At 33.9% G+C, this 23,963-nt stretch overlaps 1 protein-coding gene across 1 annotated transcript; it reads left to right on the forward strand.

Annotated features, from left to right (window-relative positions):
* The first annotated feature begins 10,668 nt into the window (after nt 1-10,668).
* On the forward strand, nt 10,669-23,895 carry LOC101888942 (probable nuclear hormone receptor HR38). Its single transcript, XM_059119851.1, has 3 exons — nt 10,669-11,101; nt 20,964-21,326; nt 21,390-23,895. The coding sequence occupies exons 1-3, from the start codon at nt 10,904-10,906 to the stop codon at nt 23,517-23,519; spliced, it is 2,691 nt and encodes an 896-aa protein (XP_058975834.1). The 5' UTR covers nt 10,669-10,903; the 3' UTR covers nt 23,520-23,895.
* The last annotated feature ends 68 nt before the right edge of the window (nt 23,896-23,963 follow it).

The raw sequence follows: 23,963 nt of genomic DNA on the forward strand, positions 1-23,963 counted from the left end.
TAACACGCACTCACACACACATACCTATAAAAACACACTTAATTTTATATATATTTTTTTAATTTAGCTCTTAAGTCAATGTAAATTATTTTTCTTTTGCTAATAATTATTTTTTAAACCTATTTTTATATATATATAAACATACATACATATATTTAAAAAAATACAACCAGAAATTAATTTACATGGAATTTAAGTGAATCATGTCATATTTATTAAAATTACACACACACGCCCAACAACCACATACACACAAACACTCATATAAATGAAAACAAAAATAAAATTAAAGAAAAAAAAATAATTAAACGATAATAAACATAAATTGTGTTTAAAACAAAAATTATTACGAAAGAACAATAAAAATAAAAAAAGTTAAATATATATGGGAAAATATATATAAAATACTACCAGAAAGACAATGCAGTTTTGCCAATTTTTTTGTGTCACACTGAGTTTTGCTCTTCCGCAGAATCTCAGCTGTTTTATTGGGTTAATGGGAAATGGATGATTTTCGAGGGAAACATTTTTTGGGCCATGACAATTATTTTTTTCGGCTAGGCAGACGAGTGGAAATTTATGGCCATAAACGACAAAATGTTAATGAGGTTTTTATTTAAAAAAAGGAAAGGGAAGGGAAGAGGGTTTTAAATAGTCATTGGTAAGTATGGACTAAAAGAATTGTGTTTTGAGTGACTGATTCAAAATTACCCACCAGAAGAAAAAATGAAAGCTGGCAACAGATGTCCAGGCCATCTGAGATGGATCGGAGCCTTTGAAATGGCCATAACTCCTTTAATATTGACATTTCGGGGTTTTTAGCTATTATTTGTGATCACTTTTTTAGATAGGAAAAATAGCATACTTTAAAATGGCCATAACTCCTTTAATATTGACATTTCGGGGTTTTTAGCTATTATTTGTGATCACTTTTTTAGATAGGAAAAATAGCATACTTTAAAATGGCCATAACTCCTTTAATATTGACATTTCGGGGTTTTTAGCTATTATTTGTGATCACTTTTTAAAAGAGAGAAAATAGCATACTTTAAAATGGCCATAACTCCTTTAATATTGACATTTCGGGGTTTTTAGCTATTATTTGTGATCACTTTTTAGATGGTAAAAAAATAGCATACTTTAAAATGGCCATAACTCCTTTAATATTGACATTTCGGGGTTTTTAGCTATTATTTGTGATCACTTTTTAAAAGAGGAAACATAGCCTACTTTAAAATGGCCATAACTCCTTTAATATTGACATTTCGGGGTTTTTAGCTATTATTTGTGATCACTTTTTAAAAGAGGAAACATAGCCTACTTTAAAATGGCCATAACTCCTTTAATATTGACATTTCGGGGTTTTTAGCTATTATTTGTGATCACTTTTTAAAAGAGGAAACATAGCCTACTTTAAAATGGCCATAACTCCTTTAATATTGACATTTCGGGGTTTTTAGCTATTATTTGTGATCACTTTTTAAAAGAGGAAAAATAGCATACTTTAAAATGGCCATAACTCCTTTAATATTGACATTTCGGGGTTTTTAGCTATTATTTGTGATCACTTTTTAAAAGAGGAAAAATAGCATACTTTAAAATGGCCATAACTCCTTTAATATTGACATTTCGGGGTTTTTAGCTATTATTTGTGATCACTTTTTAAAAGAGGAAAAATAGCATACTTTAAAATGGCCATAACTCCTTTAATATTGACATTTCGGGGTTTATAGCTATTATTTGTGATCACTTTTTAAAAGAGGAAAAATAGCATACTTTAAAATGGCCATAACTCCTTTAATATTGACATTTCGGGGTTTTTAGCTATTATTTGTGATCACTTTTTAAAAGAGGAAAAATAGCATACTTTAAAATGGCCATAACTCCTTTAATATTGACATTTCAGGGTTTTTAGCTATTATTTGTGATCACTTTTTTAGATAGGAAAAATAGCATACTTTAAAATGGCCATAACTCCTTTAATATTGACATTTCGGGGTTTTTAGCTATTATTTGTGATCACTTTTTTAGATAGGAAAAATAGCATACTTTAAAATGGCCATAACTCCTTTAATATTGACATTTCGGGGTTTTTAGCTATTATTTGTGATCACTTTTTAAAAGAGGAAAAATAGCATACTTTAAAATGGCCATAACTCCTTTAATATTGACATTTCGGGGTTTTTAGCTATTATTTGTGATCACTTTTTTAGATAGGAAAAATAGCATACTTTAAAATGGCCATAACTCCTTTAATATTGACATTTCGGGGTTTTTAGCTATTATTTGTGATCACTTTTTTAGATAGGAAAAATAGCATACTTTAAAATGGCCATAACTCCTTTAATATTGACATTTCGGGGTTTTTAGCTATTATTTGTGATCACTTTTTTAGATAGGAAAAATAGCATACTTTAAAATGGCCATAACTCCTTTAATATTGACATTTCGGGGTTTTTAGCTATTATTTGTGATCACTTTTTAAAAGAGGAAAAATAGCATACTTTAAAATGGCCATAACTCCTTTAATATTGACATTTCGGGGTTTTTAGCTATTATTTGTGATCACTTTTTTAGATAGGAAAAATAGCATACTTTAAAATGGCCATAACTCTTTTAATATTGACATTTCGGCGTTTTTAGCTGTTATTTGTGATCACTTTTTTAGATAGGAAAAATAGCATACTTTAAAATGGCCATAACTCCTTTAATATTGACATTTCGGGGTTTTTAGCTATTATTTGTGATCACTTTTTAAAAGAGGAAAAATAGCATACTTTAAAATGGCCATAACTCCTTTAATATTGACATTTCGGGGTTTTTAGCTATTATTTGTGATCACTTTTTTAGATAGGAAAAATAGCATACTTTAAAATGGCCATAACTCCTTTAATATTGACATTTCGGGGTTTTTAGCTATTATTTGTGATCACTTTTTTAGATAGGAAAAATAGCATACTTTAAAATGGCCATAACTCCTTTAATATTGACATTTCGGGGTTTTTAGCTATTATTTGTGATCACTTTTTTAGATAGGAAAAATAGCATACTTTAAAATGGCCATAACTCCTTTAATATTGACATTTCGGGGTTTTTAGCTATTATTTGTGATCACTTTTTAAAAGAGGAAAAGTAGCATACTTTAAAATGGCCATAACTCCTTTAATATTGACATTTCGGGGTTTTTAGCTATTATTTGTGATCACTTTTTTAGATAGGAAAAATAGCATACTTTAAAATGGCCATAACTCCTTTAATATTGACATTTCGGGGTTTTTAGCTATTATTTGTGATCACTTTTTTAGATAGGAAAAATAGCATACTTTAAAATGGCCATAACTTCTTTAATATTGACATTTCGGGGTTTTTAGCTATTATTTGTGATCACTTTTTAAAAGAGGAAAAATAGCATACTTTAAAATGGCCATAACTCCTTTAATATTGACATTTCGGGGTATTTAGCTATTATTTGTGATCACTTTTTAAAAGAGGAAAAATAGCATACTTTAAAATGGCCATAACTCCTTTAATATTGACATTTCGGGGTTTTTAGCTATTATTTGTGATCACTTTTTAAAAGAGGAAAAATAGCATACTTTAAAATGGCCATAACTCCTTTAATATTGACATTTCGGGGTTTTTAGCTATTATTTGTGATCACTTTTTAAGAGAGGAAAAATAGCATACTTTAAAATGGCCATAACTCCTTTAATATTGACATTTCGGGGTTTTTAGCTATTATTTGTGATCACTTTTTAAAAGAGGAAAAATAGCATACTTTAAAATGGCCATAACTCCTATAATATTGACATTTCGGGGTTTTTAGCTATTATTTGTGATCACTTTTTTAGATAGGAAAAATAGCATACTTTAAAATGGCCATAACTCCTTTAATATTGACATTTCGGGGTTTTTAGCTATTATTTGTGATCACTTTTTTAGATAGGAAAAATAGCATACTTTAAAATGGCCATAACTCCTTTAATATTGACATTTCGGCGTTTTTAGCTGTTATTTGTGATCACTTTTTTAGATAGGAAAAATAGCATACTTTAAAATGGCCATAACTCCTTTAATATTGACATTTCGGGGTTTTTAGCTATTATTTGTGATCACTTTTTAAAAGAGGAAAAATAGCATACTTTAAAATGGCCATAACTCCTTTAATATTGACATTTCGGGGTTTTTAGCTATTATTTGTGATCACTTTTTTAGATAGGAAAAATAGCATACTTTAAAATGGCCATAACTCCTTTAATATTGACATTTCGGGGTTTTTAGCTATTATTTGTGATCACTTTTTAAAAGAGGAAAAATAGCATACTTTAAAATGGCCATAACTCCTTTAATATTGACATTTCGGGGTTTTTAGCTATTATTTGTGATCACTTTTTTAGATAGGAAAAATAGCATACTTTAAAATGGCCATAACTCCTTTAATATTGACATTTCGGGGTTTTTAGCTATTATTTGTGATCACTTTTTAAAATAGGAAAAATAGCATACTTTAAAATGGCCATAACTCCTTTAATATTGACATTTCGGGGTTTTTAGCTATTATTTGTGATCACTTTTTAAAAGAGGAAAAATAGCATACTTTAAAATGGCCATAACTCCTTTAATATTGACATTTCGGGGTTTTTAGCTATTATTTGTGATCACTTTTTTAGATAGGAAAAATAGCATACTTTAAAATGGCCATAACTCCTTTAATATTGACATTTCGGGGTTTATAGTTATTATTTGTGATCACTTTTTAAAAGAGGAAAAATAGCATACTTCAAAATGGCCATAACTCCTTTAATATTGACATTTCGGGGTTTTTAGCTATTATTTGTGATCACTTTTTAAAAGAGGAAAAATAGCATACTTTAAAATGGCCATAACTCCTTTAATATTGACATTTCGGGGTTTTTAGCTATTATTTGTGATCACTTTTTTAGATAGGAAAAATAGCATACTTTAAAATGGCCATAACTCCTTTAATATTGACATTTCGGGGTTTTTAGCTATTATTTGTGATCACTTTTTTAGATAGGAAAAATAGCATACTTTAAAATGGCCATAACTCCTTTAATATTGACATTTCGGGGTTTTTAGCTATTATTTGTGATCACTTTTTAAAAGAGGAAAAATAGCATACTTTAAAATGGCCATAACTCCTTTAATATTGACATTTCGGGGTTTTTAGCTATTATTTGTGATCACTTTTTAAAAGAGGAAAAATAGCATACTTTAAAATGGCCATAACTCCTTTAATATTGACATTTCGGGGTTTTTAGCTATTATTTGTGATCACTTTTTTAGATAGGAAAAATAGCATACTTTAAAATGGCCATAACTCCTTTAATATTGACATTTCGGGGTTTTTAGCTATAATTTGTGATCACTTTTTAAAAGAGGAAAAATAGCATACTTTAAAATGGCCATAACTCCTTTAATATTGACATTTCGGGGTTTTTAGCTATTATTTGTGATCACTTTTTTAGATAGGAAAAATAGCATACTTTAAAATGGCCATAACTCCTTTAATATTGACATTTCGGGGTTTTTAGCTATTATTTGTGATCACTTTTTTAGATAGGAAAAATAGCATACTTTAAAATGGCCATAACTCCTTTAATATTGACATTTCGGGGTTTTTAGCTATTATTTGTGATCACTTTTTTAGATAGGAAAAATAGCATACTTTAAAATGGCCATAACTCCTTTAATATTGACATTTCGGGGTTTTTAGCTATTATTTGTGATCACTTTTTAAAAGAGGAAAAATAGCATACTTTAAAATGGCCATAACTCCTTTAATATTGACATTTCGGGGTTTTTAGCTATTATTTGTGATCACTTTTTTAGATAGGAAAAATAGCATACTTTAAAATGGCCATAACTCCTTTAATATTGACATTTCGGGGTTTTTAGCTATTATTTGTGATCACTTTTTTAGATAGGAAAAATAGCATACTTTAAAATGGCCATAACTCCTTTAATATTGACATTTCGGGGTTTTTAGCTATTATTTGTGATCACTTTTTTAGATAGGAAAAATAGCATACTTTAAAATGGCCATAACTCCTTTAATATTGACATTTCGGGGTTTTTAGCTATTATTTGTGATCACTTTTTAAAAGAGGAAAAATAGCATACTTTAAAATGGCCATAACTCCTTTAATATTGACATTTCGGGTTTTTTAGCTATTATTTGTGATCACTTTTTTAGATAGGAAAAATAGCATACTTTAAAATGGCCATAACTCCTTTAATATTGACATTTCGGGGTTTTTAGCTATTATTTGTGATCACTTTTTTAGATAGGAAAAATAGCATACTTTAAAATGGCCATAACTCCTTTAATATTGACATTTCGGGGTTTTTAGCTATTATTTGTGATCACTTTTTTAGATAGGAAAAATAGCATACTTTAAAATGGCCATAACTCCTTTAATATTGACATTTCGGGGTTTTTAGCTATTATTTGTGATCACTTTTTAAAAGAGGAAAAATAGCATACTTTAAAATGGCCATAACTCCTATAATATTGACATTTCGGGGTTTTTAGCTATTATTTGTGATCACTTTTTTAGATAGGAAAAATAGCATACTTTAAAATGGCCATAACTCCTTTAATATTGACATTTCGGGGTTTTTAGCTATTAATTTTGATTACTTTTTAAAAGAGGAAAAATAGCATACTTTAAAATGGCCATAACTCCTTTAATATTGACATTTCGGGGTTTTTAGCTCTTATTTGTGATCACTTTTTTTAGATAGGAAAAATAGCATACTTTAAAATGGCCATAACTCCTTTAATATTGACATTTCGGGGTTTTTAGCTATTATTTGTGATCACTTTTTTAGATAGGAAAAATAGCATACTTTAAAATGGCCATAACTCCTTTAATATTGACATTTTGGGGGTTTTAGCTAGTATTTGTGATCACTTTTTTAGATAGGAAAAATAGCATACTTTAAAATGGCCATAACTCCTTTAATATTGACATTTCGGGGTTTTTAGCTATTATTTGTGATCACTTTTTAAAAGAGGAAAAATAGCATACTTTAAAATGGCCATAACTCCTTTAATATTGACATTTCGGGGTTTTTAGCTATTATTTGTGATCACTTTTTAAAAGAGGAAAAATAGCATACTTTAAAATGGCCATAACTCCTATAATATTGACATTTCGGGGTTTTTAGCTATTATTTGTGATCACTTTTTTAGATAGGAAAAATAGCATACTTTAAAATGGCCATAACTCCTTTAATATTGACATTTCGGGGTTTTTAGCTATTATTTGTGATCACTTTTTTAGATAGGAAAAATAGCATACTTTAAAATGGCCATAACTCCTTTAATATTGACATTTCGGGGTTTTTAGCTATTATTTGTGATCACTTTTTAAAAGAGGAAAAATAGCATACTTTAAAATGGCCATAACTCCTATAATATTGACATTTCGGGGTTTTTAGCTATTATTTGTGATCACTTTTTTAGATAGGAAAAATAGCATACTTTAAAATGGCCATAACTCCTTTAATATTGACATTTCGGGGTTTTTAGCTATTAATTTTGATTACTTTTTAAAAGAGGAAAAATAGCATACTTTAAAATGGCCATAACTCCTTTAATATTGACATTTCGGGGTTTATAGTTATTATTTGTGATCACTTTTTAAAAGAGGAAAAATAGCATACTTCAAAATGGCCATAACTCCTTTAATATTGACATTTCGGGGTTTTTAGCTATTATTTGTGATCACTTTTTAAAAGAGGAAAAATAGCATACTTTAAAATGGCCATAACTCCTTTAATATTGACATTTCGGGGTTTTTAGCTATTATTTGTGATCACTTTTTAAAAGAGGAAAAATAGCATACTTTAAAATGGCCATAACTCCTTTAATATTGACATTTCGGGGTTTTTAGCTATTATTTGTGATCACTTTTTAAAAGTGGAAAAAAACATACTTTAAAATGGCCATAACTCCTTTAATATTGACATTTCGGGGTTTTTAGCTCTTATTTGTGATCACTTTTTTTAGATAGGAAAAATAACATACTTTAAAATGGCCATAACTCCTTTAATATTGACATTTCGGGGTTTTTAGCTCTTATTTGTGATCACTTTTTAAAAGAGGAAAAATAGCATACTTTAAAATGGCCATAACTCCTTTAATATTGACATTTCGGAGTTTTTAGCTATTATTTGTGATCACTTTTTTAGATAGGAAAAATAACATACTTTAAAATGGCCATAACTCCTTTAATATTGACATTTCGGGGTTTTTAGCTCTTATTTGTGATCACTTTTTAAAAGAGGAAAAATAGCATACTTTAAAATGGCCATAACTCCTTTAATATTGACATTTCGGGGTTTTTAGCCATTATTTGTAATCACTTTTTAAAAGGGGAAAAATAGCATACTTTAAAATGGCCATAACTCCTTTAATATTGACATTTCGGGGTTTTTAGCTATTATTTGTGATCACTTTTTAAAAGAGGAAAAATAGCATACTCTAAAATGGCCATAACTCCTTAAATATTGACATTTCGGGATTTTTAGCTATTAATTTTGATTACTTTTTAAAAGAGGAAAAATAGCATATTTTAAAATGGCCATAACTCCATAAATATTGACATTTTGGGGTTTTTAGCTAATATTGTATATTAAATATTGACATTTCGGGGTTTTTGGCTACTATTTGTGATCACTTTTTTAGATAGGAAAAATAACATACTTTAAAATGGCCATAACTCCTTTAATATTGACATTTCGGGGTTTTTAGCTATTATTTGTGATCACTTTTTAAAAGAGGAAATATAGCATACTTTAAAATGGCCATAACTCCTTTAATATTGTCATTTCGGGGTTTTTAGCTATTATTTGTGATCACTTTTTAAAAGAGGAAAAATAGCATACTTTAAAATGGCCTAGTTCTTCCCAAAAATCTCCAAAGAGTTCTCCAATAAATCCACAATGTGTTTTTTATTTTTTGTTTTTTTTTTTTTTTGTTGCTTTAATGTTTTGTTAATTTTTTCAAAGATTTAATTGTAACGACTGCCAAGTTGCCATCACACACAATTACATATTACAATGATTGGCAACACTGCACACAATATCGTTGCCAACCCAACAATTAATTTAAAAACATAGTGGGCATTGCCTCACATACCAAAGCTCATGGCTATGAAACTAAAGGTAATTATAACGGTTGCTTTCTCTCCTCTATGCTAAGGGAAGGTAACATGTGTGTGTGTGTGAGTATTTGTGAGCAAGTGAGTGACGATGACAGCAAACATATGGTTGTGTGTCTATTCATGTGCAGAAAAATGCCCGAAAACAATATTGCATTCAACAACGTCTGTTATACGAAATAAAAGAGAGAGAGAACTCCAGATGTTTTGTGAGAGGAAATCGAGAGTAACATATGCCGAGTGTATGGGAGAGAGATAACGTTGAATGCATTACCGTAATAATAATAAAAATTAAAAAAATGGAAATTACCTATAAAAAAGTGCGTGCCAAACAACCTCTGTTGGGTATTCTCTGAGTGTTGTTTAGATTCAAATCAGCGTAACCGTTCGGTGGTTCGTTCTTTCGTCACGAATGAATGACTGGTGAGGTTGAATATGAAACAAAGTTACAAAGTTTTGCTTTAGATTTTTTTAATTAGGGAATCATATTAAAAAAAATTCCCCCCTTTGGCCCGTTTGGCTGTTCTAGCGGGCCATGCAAAATGACTTCCTTTTCCGTTTGTTTTGAATGGCAAAATGAGTATAGCATTGAAATACACATGTGAGAGAGAGAAGAGAACACGTGTATGTGGGAGAGAAAGTTTGTTTCAGTGACATTTCGTTTTTTTGTTGTTACATTTTGTTAGCCATGGCCAAAGCAATGGTGGTTGATTTGCTTATGGAAATCTAAACTGAATTGAATGGCTTTCGAATGAATCCAAAGCCCCCCCAACAAACAGTTGAAAGCTAAACTCTCTCTTAAATACACGGCATAAATCGAATGTATCGGAAGAAGAATTTTCTAAAATATTTCAAAACAATTTTAAATACCCTGCTATCTTTAGAAGGAAAATTAATAAATAATTAGTGGGAAGGCAAAAAAAGGCATCTAAAACGCCAAGAAAATCGAAAAGAAAATCAAAAGCAACGTCAAAGAAAAATTGTGTGTTTCCTATGGCTTTGGGGGTTCATTGCTCGGTTCGGTTGTTTGCTGCTGGGGCCATTTGAAAAGATTTCAAAATATGTAGAGATTTAAGTGATTACGTCTTGCATTATTTCGTTGGGTCACTTTCATCCGGTACTTTTTGTGTTTTGTGTATCCTGAACGTGGAAAAAATCTTCACCTCCGCAACTTCCCCCCCGCTCCTCAGTGAGTTCAAGTTATGTGAGAGTGTCTGAGTGTTGATTAGAGTCACAAAGTGGAAATGCAATTATATAATCAAATTAATTAAATGCTAATGAAAAAAAAGGAAAATGGGGTTACCCTACTTCCCATAAATCACCCGGCCAATCGATGATGATGATGAAAATGGCCATCCGTCGTTGAGTGTTGGTGGATGGTCAGCAGCATAACACCATCATAAATCAATAGCTATGCAAAAAAAAAAAAATAGCAGGATCAAAGGATACGAAATCTCGCACATTCCCCACACAGACATATGCGTTATGTATGTATATTAAAATGTACATACCCCGCACACACAACTAATCTGAAACAGGAATAATCCGGAAATCAACAGTGTCGTGTATGCCAAACAGCAACAGCAAGACGAGCGACGTGAGACAAGACAAGAATAAAAATCAAAACAATCGGCTAAGAGCAACATCGGCACCCTTAACTGACACTCCAACAAACGACTGAGTGACAAACCAACCATCCATCCAACCCGACCATGGCCACTGCCAATGCTATGAGCAGTAGTTGTCAGAGCATCGCTGCTGTTACAAACATGTCCACCAGCGTTGGTGGTTGTTTACGTTCCAACAATGGCAATGGCAATACAACTCAGTATGTCATGGGTACCGGTAGTTTGGGTCGACTCAAGCTGAAAACGTTGGGCGCCAGTGATGAAGAATTGGATTTTGCCCAGGTAAATTATTAAAATTCTGTTTTTTTTTTCTACAACTTTCCTCCATTAGCTATACACAGCCAGCCAGCTAATTAATACCGCCTCGCCATTCTCCACCATAACCCTAGCGTAGTATCATCCTTTAGCCCTTAGTCCATTCAACCAGCTGGGCCCATCATTTATCGTAGGTGTTTGACATTGTGTCACAGTTGACTGCAAATTTTGCTGTTGTTGTTGCTGTTGTTGTTTATTCTTCTATTTTTCATTTGTGGCTCTTCCACAAGCCATAAATTGGAGTTTCGCCCCTTTACCACCCCTTTAATACTTTGGCATGTTTTTCTTTCTTTTTTTGCACTATTTAACCATCGCCTGGTCGATGGCCAACCAACCATTATGATATTTAATTCAATTATAAGTTCAGTGAATAGATACCTCCGTACATATGTTTCCGGATAATCTATAAGAAATATAATCTTTTGTTTCACATAAAAAAAATAAATGTAGACGAATAGATAAGAGTATTAAGGTGGGGATTAATTTCTTAATTTAGACGCAATTCAAGAAAATGATTATAAGATGATTATGAAATTGGTGTATCCTGTTTCTGGACTATTTCTCTGAAGACCCAGGTGAAACCCCTTTAAAACTTAAAAAAGGGACGTAACACCATCAGCGGTTCAATTCTTGTCTTAAGAAAATTTACACAGGACACTTCTATAAATGAAATATAAAATTTTCTGAAGATAATGTTTTTCATTTTCAAAAAATATTTTTCATTTTTATAGGACAAGAATTAAACCCAAACTAGTGATAGGTAGATCGTCTTACGATTAATCGAGTTTTAGTGTTGAGAATTTGAAGAGACGACTTTGCTGCCGATAAAAACGACAATTACCACCTTTCGAAGTCGTTTTGGGCGACTTTCCATTATACCCTCCACCATAAGGCGATGGTTATATTAAATTGGTCATTCCGTTTGCTACTCTTCGAAATATTTTTCGTAGATCCCATACAGTAGATATTTTCCTGATGAGCATAAAATTCAAAGATGCCCCCACCCGTTCTCCAGATATTCAGTTTTCCATGATTTAGTTAAATTGTTTAAAATTTCATATTTTGTGTCACCTCTGTTAAAAAAAAAAAGTTTTTTATGGGTCCAAGTTGTCCTATAGTTCCCCTAAAACGGTAATTTCCAATATCCTGCGTTTTAGGGACTTAAGTCAAATATTTCCAACTGAATTGTGTGAAAATCGGTATTTTGGGTTTGCAATAACTACCATTACCTCTGGTTAAAAATTTGTTTTTAAAGGTCCAGGTTTTCTTGTAGCTTTCATATAATGGTACAAGGCCATCCTGGAAAAATGGGACTATACAAGACTTTTTTAGGACTTCTTGACAAAAAATCATACATTTTTAAAGAAATTTTAATTTAAAAACATCAATTGGTTGATGTATACCCTCAGCCAATGTTTGATTATATAAATATATTTTGACTTGTGGAGTAGGTTCCAATGGAATGGGTCAACATTGTCCATTTCGTATCGAATCTAAATAAATATGATATACAAAAATATTGCAAAGTGCCAGATTTGGACAATATCGACTACTTCCTTCAAACATTAAAATATGCGTAAGATACCCGATATAGCCGACCGAAGTATTATTCATCTCATGATTCTGTTTGAGAGACATATATTAAGATGTAGCAAGTTGTAAAGAATCGCTGTCTTGTCTCACAAGTTATGACACATTAAAAATTGGGACCCTTTGTGGGTGAGTTATCTTGAGGGGTTCGCAGATATATGTCATCTTCACAACAGATATTTTCTGAGCAAAAATGCTTGTATGTGCGAAATTTGAAGAGAGTTGGATGCTCATTCCGCTTTTTTCTTGAGCGTGTTGTTTTTCAAAATTTTGAACCCATATAGGGTTCAGAAGAAATGAAGAAAGAAAGGAGGTACCAGAAGAAATGGTCCGATCTCTACCATCTTTATATTAGATATAGGATTGATGGAAATATTGAGATGTAAAAAGTCCGAATGGAATCGTATGTTAATTTGGCGTTTTATGAGCTTCATGGATAATCACCTTTTGTGGGGAAGGTACCAGAAGGAGTGGACTGATATATCCCATCTTCACAGTTGATCTTGTGTTAGTAGAAATAATCATATGTGTGAAATATTAAGAGAACCGGATGCTTATTTCGGATTTTATAATCGTTTTAGTTATTCAAAACTTTGAGCCTTTGTGGGGAGGTACCAGAAGAAATAGTCCGATCCCGACCATCTTTATAATAGATCTTGTGCTGATGGAAATATTGAGATGTGTAAAGCCTGAATGAAATTGGATGTTAATTTCTCGATTTATGCGGTTTATGGGTATTCAAAATGTTTACCCTTTGTGGGGGAGGTACCAAAAGGAGTGGATCGTAATATTCCATCTTCACACAAGACCTTGGATTAATATAAATATTGGGAACTGTCAAATTTTTAATTAATTTTAATTTAATTAGTCATTCGAAATGTTGACCCACTGTGGTGGAGGTGCTTGGTGGAATGGATCGATATTGTGTTTTTTGAAAATTCGTTCGAAGTTCAGCCAGACCGAACTTACTGCTTTTTAACTTGTTTTAGTACAAATATGTGTATACAAATTGTTATAGACTAAAGTAACAAATTTGCCGCCAAACGTATTGATTAGTTTTTGGAGGACCAAACGTATATTTTTATGATTATTTTTTAAAGGACCAAACGTGGATTTTTGTGATTGTTTTTCAAGGACCAACGTGGATTTTTGTGATTGTTTTTCAAGGGCCAACATGGTTTTTTAAAGAATATTTTTTCAAGGACCAAACGTGTATTTATAATGTATATATCTTTAACACGTTCAAGGACCAACGTGGATTTTTGTGATGGTTTTTCAAGGACCAACATGGTTTTTTAAAGAATATTTTTTCAAGGACCAAACGTGGATTTCTAAAGTACACATCTTTAAGGACCAAACGTGGATTTTTGTGATTGTTTTTCAAGGACCAACGTGGATTTTTGTGACTGTTTTTCAAGGACCAACGTGGATTTTTGTGATTGTTTTTCAAGGACCAACGTGGATTTTTGTGATTGTTTTTTTTTTAAAGAATATTTTTTCAAGGACCACCCTGGTTTTTTGAAGAATATTTTTCAAGAACCAACAGCCCAACAAAGAATATATTTTCAAGTACCAACGTGATTTTTTAAAAGAATATTTTTCAAGGACCAACCTGGTTTTTTAAAGAATATTTTTTTAAGGACCAACAGGCCAACAAAGAATATTTTTTCAAGGGCCAAACGTGGATTTATAAAAAATATATTTTAAGGACTAAACGTGGATTTTTAAAGAATATTTCTTTATTTTATTCTATGTTTTTCAAGGACTAACGTGTTTTTTTAAAGAATATTTTTTCAAGGACAAACCTGGCTTTTTAAAAAATATTTTTTCAAAGACCAACAGGCCAACAAAGAATATTTTTCAAGGACCAACGTGGTTTTTTAAAGAATATTTTTCAAGGACCAACCTGGTTTTTTAAAAAATATTTTTTCAAGGACCAACAGGCCAACAAAGAATATTTTTTCAAGGGCCAAGAAAAGATCATCCAATTTTGTGCAAACATCATTTATCCTTCAAAGTATAAATATTACCATTTCAGTCAAAAGGATCAAGCTTTTGACTCATTAAGGTAATGGAAATTTAATATAAAATTTCAAAAGAAGGTTTACACAAATGAGTAAAACATTTGTCAATTATTCAATCAATCATTCACATGTGATATATCACTAACATATGTGTGTATAAGACCCACATGCATCACATACATATGCACAAGAATACAAAGCAAACATAAAGACTCAATATGTCTGCAATTAAAATGATGTCCTTTGCATATCCTTCCTTATGTTTGAGATAGTATGTGTGTATGAAATACCCTCATATTGTGATAATATCTTACGAAATCATTAGAAGTACCTAGATGTAGATGAAGAAATGTTCTGCTAATCTCAGACTATTTCACAGATGATTAGTTTAATTAATCATAATTACTCTGAACTGTTCGAAATGCCAAACATTGTCTTAACGTCGTTATCATTTTGATATTCAGGAAGCTCTGGATACACACACATAATTTAGTTCAAACGACTTATTAAGGTCAACTACTAATTAGGGAATATTAAAAACAAAATAATTCAATATTTCATTTAACCATAGAAATCGAAATGAATATGGATATTCTGAAATAAATTACCTCCTTATCTATTCGCCCAGCCCCCCAGAACCATGAATCATTTATGGCGTAGACAACAGTTTGATTGCATTGATATTGAACTTAATTATTTGTCGGCACGAAGGTGACGTTTTTTTGCACTGTCTACCTGGGCAAAAAAAACAACAACAACAAACCACATACAACAACCTTTACGTGTTGACCTCTTAGATATTCGCATTGTTATCTTTTTTTTTTTGGTTGATGGAGACAAATTGTATAGAAGGACTGTTGAGGTGCAGACACAACAACAACACAATGTCAGGGAAAAAATGGAAAAATTTAAATACAACAAAAATATTTTACAAATACATATGCAACACAATGGAATACTTTTTGAAGAGGATTTTTTTCAAGGACCAAGAGACCTTTAAACTTGAATTTTTAAAGAATACTTTTTCGAGGCCCAACAGACGTGGATTTTTAAAGAATATTTTTTCAAGGACCAACAGACCAATAAATGTGGATTTTTATAGAATATTTTTTTTTCAAGGACCAAAGGAACAATAAACGTGGATTTTTAAAGATTATTTTTTTAAGGACTCAAGGAGAAATAAACTTTAAGAATATTTTTTTCAAGAACCAAAGGAACAATAAACGTTGATTTTTAAAGAATATTTTTTCAAGGACCAACAGACCAATAAACGTGGATTTTTAAAGAATATTTTTTCACGTACCAACAGACCAATAAACGTGGAATTTTAAAGAATATTTTTTCAAGGACCAATAGACCAATAAACCTGGATTTTTAAAGAATATTTTTTCAAGGACCAACAGACCAATAAACGTGGATTTTTAAAGAATATTTTTCAAGGACCAAAGGAGCAATAAACGTGGATTTTTAAAGAATATTTTTCAAGGACCAACAGACCAATGAACGTGGATTTTTAAAGAATATTTTTCAAGGACTCAAGGAGCTATAAACGTGGATTTTTAAAGAATATTTTTTTCAAGGACCAAAGGAGCAATAAACGTGGATTTTTAAAGAATATTTTTTTTTCAAGGAACAAAGGTGCAATAAACGTGGATTTTTAAAGAATATTTTTTTCAAGGACCAAAGGAGCAATAAACTTGGATTTTTAAAGAAAATTTTTTTCAAGGAACAAAGGTGCAATAAACGTGGATTTTTAAAGAATATTTTTTAAAGGACCAAAGGAGCCATAAACGTGGATTTTTAAAGAATATTTTTTCAAGGACTCAAGGAGCTATAATCGTGGATTTTTAAAGAATATTTTTTCAAGGACTCAAGGAGCTATAATCGTGGATTTTTAAGAATATTTTTTCAAGGACTCAAGGAGCTATAAACGTGGATTTTTAAAGAATATTTATTCAAGGACTCAAGGAGCTATAATCGTGGATTTTTAAAGAATATTTTTTCAAGGACTCAAGGAGCTATAATCGTGGATTTTTAAAGAATATTTTTTCAAGGACTCAAGGAGCTATAATCGTGGATTTTTAAAGAATATTTTTTCAAGGACTCAAGGAGCTATAATCGTGGATTTTTAAAGAATATTTTTTCAAGGACTCAAGGAGCTATAATCGTGGATTTTTAAAGAATATTTTTTCAAGGACTCAAGGAGCTATAATCGTGGATTTTTAAAGAATATTTTTTCAAGGACTCAAGGAGCTATAATCGTGGATTTTTAAAGAAAATATTTTAAGGAGCTATAAACGTGGATTTTTAAGGAAAATTTTTTCAAGGAGTTATAAACGTGGATTTTTAAAGAATGTTTTTTTCAAGGACCACCACAACAATAAACGTGGATCTTCAAAGAATATTTTTTCAAGGACCAAAGGAGCAATAAATGTGGATTTTCAAAGAATATTTTTTCAAGGATCCAAGGAGCAATAAATGTGGATTTTCAAAGAATATTTTTTTCAAGGATCAAAGGAGCAATAAATGTGGATTTTTAATGAATATTTTTTCAAGGACCAACAGACCAATAAAGAATATTTTTTTCAAGGACCCAAGGAGCTATAAACCTGGATTTTTAAAGAATATTTTTTAAGGACCAACAGACCAATAAATGTGGATTTTTAAAGAATATTTTTTCAAGGACTCAAGGAGCTATAAACGTGGATTTTTAAAGAAAATTTTTTAAGGAGCTATAAACGTGGATTTTTGAGGAAAATTTTTTCAAGGAGCTATAAACGTGGATTTTTAAGGAAAATTTTTTCAAGGAGTTATAAACGTGGATTTTTAAAGAATGTTTTTTTCAAGGACCACCACAACAATAAACGTGGATCTTCAAATAATATTTTTTTCAAGGACCAAAGGAGCAATAAATGTGGATTTTCAAAGAATATTTTTTCAAGGATCCAAGGAGCAATAAATGTGGATTTTCAAAGAATATTTTTTTCAAGGATCAAAGGAGCAGTCAATGTGGATTTTTAATGAATATTTTTTCAAGGATTAATGAGCCACCAAGCGTTGAGGTGAATTTTTTAGGATATTTTTTCTATGAGTATTGGACCAGTATTGTATTGGCTACATAAAGAATGTGTCATTTGATGTGGCCAGAACGGTCGTACGGCCAATATGGCTAGCTCTCTTTCGACCAAATCCGTTTCGGAACATTTGGAACCGATCTATCGATGTCCGTCTCTATTGATCTATCTGTCTGGCCGTAGCGCGCGATATCTTTAGAAGCGAATATCCGATTTGGTCAAAACTTTGTAGATCGGAGATGGCCACTCCACTATATATCTGAACCTACTTTGAACAAATTTGATGTACTTGCTTCTAGACTGAATTCGGTCGGATGTACCACAATTCAGAACATTTGGACAGATATTGGTCATTCGATGAACAATTAATCCGAAATCGGTTTAAGATATATATGGGAGAAATATCCAAATCTGAACCGATCTTCATACAATTTGGCAGAAGTATTTCTGGGCTGTATCCGGTATCTGATACCAAATATCATTCTTGTGGGGTACATATTACGAATATGGGGGACTTAAATACCAAATCGGATGAAACATATATACGGGAGCTATCTGAACCGATTTTCTCCGAATTTGATGTACTTGCTTCTAGGCTGGATTCGGTCGGATGTGCCGAAATGCAGATCATATTTTAATATTGTTTGGAAACTTTCATCTCAATAGGCTAATAAATTTGACGTACATTTTGTTCGCAAGAATACATGGACAGACAGACGGACGGACTGACATGCATAAATAGTGATTCTATGAAGATCCACAAAAGTAACTATGGGTCTACATCGCTTTCTTCTTCATGTTACAAACATATGCAGAAAGACATAATACTCTTACCACATATGTTTTAGGGTATAAGCAATTCTCTCATAGAAAAAGAAAGGGTCATTCGATTTTGTGCAAACTTTGCAAATCCTAATATTTGTTTCAGAGCTAGGTCAAGTGAAAAAATATCTGCTCATTAAGTACCTCCCCCACAAAGGGTCCAAATTTTGAATAATCGTATCTCTTATAAAAGGTAAAATAAGAGTCCGATTGTCTTTAAATTTGGCACATCTCAATATTTCGTCCAACATAAGATTTTGCATGAGAACGGACAGAACGGACCAATATTTCCGGCACCCTTCCAACAACGTGTAAACATTTTGATTAATAATAAAGCTTATAAAATGTGAAATAAGAGTTCGATTATCCTCAAATTTCGCACATCTCAATATTTCCACCAAATCTAGGTCTGTTATGAAGATAGGTTAGAACGGACCACCACTTCTGGCACCTCCCCGACAACGGTGAATACTTTTATCTCTCATAAAATGCGATATATGCATTCGCTACGGTTCCCCCTTCACACATCTGAATATTTCTGCTAAGAATAGACCTGTCCACTCCTTCGGATACCTCTCTTACAAAGGAGTCCAAATTTTTAAAAAACAAAACTCAACTCAAAAATGTGAAATTAGCATTCGGTTACTTTCAGTATCAACTTATCCCAATTATTCCTATCAACACCAGATTAGATGAAAAGATGGATTAAATCGGTCCACCTTTTTCTGCCACCTCCCTCACAAAAGGGTGAAAACTTTGAATAACCAAAATGCGCATAAAATGCGAAATGGGCATCTGATTTTCTCTAAACTCCTCATACTCAAATATTTTTTCGAAGACAAGATCAGATATGAAGATGCTAAATATAGGTCCACTCCTTCTTGTACCTCCCCCACAAATGGGTCAAATTTTTGAATTTCCAAAACGCTCACAAACTGTAAAACCGGCGTCCAAATTTTTCTAAACTCGACACATTCCAATATTGCTGTTAATACAAGATCTGGTGTGAATATGGGTTATATCAGTCCACTCATTTTTGTACCTCCCCCACAAATAGGTCAACATTTTAAGTGATCCAAACGCTCATAAAATACGGAAAAAAGCATCAGAGACTCTTCACTTTTCAGACATCCTAATATTTTTACTAAAAAAAATATAAGGCGTACAGATAGGCCAACATTTTGAATAACAAATCGCTCATAAAATACGAAATAAGCATCCGTTTATCTTCAAATATTACTCAAGTCATTATTTCTTCCAACAAAAGATCTGAAGTGAAGGTGGTGGACACCGGCCCACACCTTGCGGTACCTCCCCCCAAAGGGCCACAATTTGCAATACTTATATCTCTCAGAACTCGGGAAACGAGTCATCGATATTTTTCAAACTTAGTATATCTAAATATTTCTCTCACTCAAAGATCTGATATAAATGCGGAATTTATCGGTCCACCCCTCTGGTACCTACCTCAAAAAAAAAGGTCAAACATTAATTAAAAATTATTAAAAATTGATTAAAAATTATTCGAGTAATCGGCCAACAAACGTAGATGCGAAGGAACATTTTTCATGGATTATTGGACCACCAAAAATGTAATTGCTTATGGACCCTCCAATTAGGAAATTGTAAAGGGTATTATTTATCCACCTTTATCCTTTAAGGTTATTTTTAAAGAACTTCTTATTTCTTGGATTTTATTTTAAGTGTCCCATATCTTTGCTCGCTTTTTCAATTGAATTTCCTTTTAGCCAACCAACCCCCATAATGAGTGCTGAAAACTCAGCAAGTGTCCACTTAGGTTACATCTTCGATAATGGAAGTTCAAATATTCCCTTGAGTCGTCTCCTCTTGCTTTGTCTCCCCCTGCATTATTCAAAGTTCAACACATTGACAAAGCCGTAAAGCACAGGAGCTGGTTGGTGGCAGGTTGGCAGGTCGGTCGCCAGTAAGTTGTACTTGTTGTGCAAATGTCCTGCCACAATTAGCAATTGCATAGCTGCGGGCTATTTGTGACGATACTTTGAATGTTTTATTTCTTTGCTCCGCATTTTTCTCTACTTCTTGCGTTTTGAAAAGCAGATTGTAATGAGTTTTCAAGCTGCCTTCAGGCTGACTGGCTGACTGGATGGATGGATGAATAGTGGAACAAAGAAGTTGATTGCTGTGGTGTTGGCAGGCCATCCAGCCAAAAGGCATTTTGTTTAGTTTACTTTTGTTCTACATTAAAAAACAAAGACACACACACTCACACATTTTTCAATGAAAAGGAAAAAAAGCTAATATGTTTCAATGTATGTGTGCGCCTTTGTCTCTTTGCAGTTATCTCAATCGACCCATATTTTGGGACGTGTTAAATCGGAACGTTTTCTATCATCTAAAGTGGATGAGGATCGTCGACGTCGCACCATAATTGTCGAGAAGAAAAATGATTCCTTTGGCTTTACGCTGCAAAGTTATGGCATACATTACAAAAAGGACCAGGAGGTGGAGATGATAACCTATGTGGACTATGTGGAGTATGATGGACCGGCCTATAAGGCGGGTATGCGGGAGGGAGATGTGATATTGTCGATAAATGGCCAAAATATGGAGAAGGCAGACCACAAGACGCTGGTGGATTTTATAAAAAGTTGTGATTCCAGGATGCGTATGGTGGTGCTTTTCGAGGATTGTGTGCGGAAGGTAAGGGGGCAAAAAAATTTAACAATTTTGGGAATAAAATAAATTTTTTGGAATTTTTTGCAGGTCAATTTACACATGCGCTATATCCAGTTGCAAAATCTTCTGCAAAATAAAATGAATGAGCTGGAAAGGATCTGTGTGCGCGAACGAGAGCTGCTGGAGGGCAAGTGGAAGACACACAGCCTGCCGGCCCGCAAAAAGGCCACCACTGCCACAGAGGGTGGCACGGAGACAGGAAACTCTCCCACAGACACTGAGATAAATTTACCCTACTATCGCCCAGCCTTGTCCACCGAAGATTTTACGAACATAGCTCGTCAATCATCGCAACAAACAATAATACCACCACCGGCCCAATATATGTTGTCCTATCAGTATTTTGATCCCACATATCGTTATGTCCTGAAGCCTTCGATTTCCACCACCAGCAGTGGTGATTGTTTTGTGACAATAGGAGAGCCATTGAGTCGGGCCCAGTCGGGTGATACCACAACGGCGGGGCCGACGTCGCAGCACTTCACTAGCCAAAGGCGGGCCAGTGTTTCGCAGACACCGCCAGCTCCACCGCCCAGGACCTGTGAGAAACACAAGCCACCAAATAAACAACAACAGCAACAACAACAGTCCATACCACCCAAACAGGAGGGGTGTTCGGCTCAAAAATCCACCAAGGCTGGCAAACATTGCCATGGACGTTCCTGCAATCCCTGCATTGATTTCCGTTGGAAATCCTCAGCCAAAACGGCCGCCCTGGCTGCCTCGGGCAATGGTGGTGGCGGTGGTGATAATGTCAGTTTGGATGCCTATGATTTGGCCAGTCCCTGTTGTGACACACAATGTGTACCCAGTCGGCGGCATGTCCGTCATCATCACAAGGAACACAGTCACAAGCATAAACATCGTGATCGTGAGCGGGAAAGTGAGTCCAAGGAGAGGCCACCGCGGCCCAAGTCACAGAGTCATGTCTCACCGGGACCGGCCACAAGGCATCATCATCATCGCCATATCGGCCATGAGCCGGGGCATCATCATACCGCTGCCCAACATTATCAGTATTATGGTACAGGCCAACAACAACAGCAGCAACAACAACAACAATCGATTTCCAGTCAACATCAAAAATCAGGACATGGCTGTGATTCCCATAGCGGTAGCATAAGGTCGAGATACTTTGATTTGGCCTCAGGGCTGGCCAGCCACTGTAGCCTACACTCCTGTACATCCAGTGAGTTCCAGCAACCGGATACGGCTTCCTATACCACCTCGATAAGTACCGACACGCTGTTCTATGATCCGAATAGTGAAAATCCAGGAATGGCCTCAAGGCAGCATTCCACAAAATCAAGGCAGTCCACCTGTCAGCAACAACATCAGCAGCAGCAACAACAACAGCACCAGCATCAACATCATCACCATCAGCAGCAGCAGGGAGAGCCACAAGGAGGTCCCACACCACATCATCATCACCATCATCACAGCCAACAGCAGCATCAGCACCATCAACACCACCACCATCAGCAGCAGGCTCAGCAACAGGCCCAGCAACAGGCCCAACAACAGGCTCACCAACAACATCAGGCCCAATACATGCATCACATGTACCAACAGCGTTACCATATCACCGCCACCCAGATACAGCCAGCCCAGATTTTCCCCAACACCGCCTATGTCCATAAACCCAAGTCCTGGGATAACCTGACCGCTGCCAATTTGGGGGCCTATGGCTATGGTTATGGCTATCTGGACACGGTGGCCATGAAACCCATTGTCAATTTACAAATTGCCCAACAACGTCATTCCATACCCCGGAAAAATCCCTATGGGCGATACTCGGCCTATACCGATGTGGAGAACTATGCCCCGCCACCCACGGAGTTCTTGGAACAGGTGACGACCACCACAACCACCATAACTGCCAAATCAGCCGAAGACATATTGGCGTCGCCCGGTACGGGACCTCCGTCGGCAAATCCCTGTGAATGTGCCAACTCGCAACAGCATCAGCAGGCCATAAAAATGGCCCAAATGCAGATCAATCAAAGTCATGCCGCTGCCGCCGGTCATCACAACCAATGTCAAATGGGTTACTATTCCCATTTGCCCCAGCCGAAGACAGATGCCGCCACCTCCACTGCAGGTTCTCCACAAACGGCCGCCAATGCTGCCACAGTCACCGAGGTGACACGTTTGTAGGTATCGCTTGTTTAGGTCAATCATAGCTGCAATTGGCCTAAATGATGGAACTGAAAAAATAGCGAAATGGAAAGCAGCATCAAAGTTTTTTTCCTTGTGATCTCAAAGCGATCTCGAATAAATTAGGAGTAGATCAAGGCTTTCTTTCGACAAAAATATTCAAAAGAAAGATGGAATAGAAAAATATAACCAAATGCCTCTTAGCATAGAAAGGGGACGCCATTGGGGATGAGAAAATCGATTTAGGAAAAATTGAATTTCAGTATTGAAGTATCTAGCCGCCTAAAAATATGCAATTATTATTATCTCATTACTTTCATCAAAAAAGTAAAACTAAAATTGAAATCGACTTTGGGTGTCTAAAGACTAGTTTCCACATCATGTTAGAGTCATATGTACTCAGACATTTGCATATTTTTAGTAAACATTTTCATAGCATACTTG

Source organism: Musca domestica, unplaced genomic scaffold (assembly GCF_030504385.1).
Source record: "Musca domestica strain aabys unplaced genomic scaffold, Musca_domestica.polishedcontigs.V.1.1 15, whole genome shotgun sequence".
Classification (NCBI taxonomy): Eukaryota; Metazoa; Arthropoda; class Insecta; order Diptera; family Muscidae; genus Musca; species Musca domestica.

Coding starts and splice junctions, on each gene's coding strand:
- LOC101888942 (XM_059119851.1), top strand. CDS start 10,904: ATGGCCACTGCCAATGCTATGAGCAGTAGTTGTCAGAGCATCGCTGCT. Junction 11,102..20,963: donor AAGAATTGGATTTTGCCCAG/GTAAATTATTAA, acceptor GTCTCTTTGCAG/TTATCTCAATCGACCCATAT. Junction 21,327..21,389: donor TCGAGGATTGTGTGCGGAAG/GTAAGGGGGCAA, acceptor AATTTTTTGCAG/GTCAATTTACACATGCGCTA.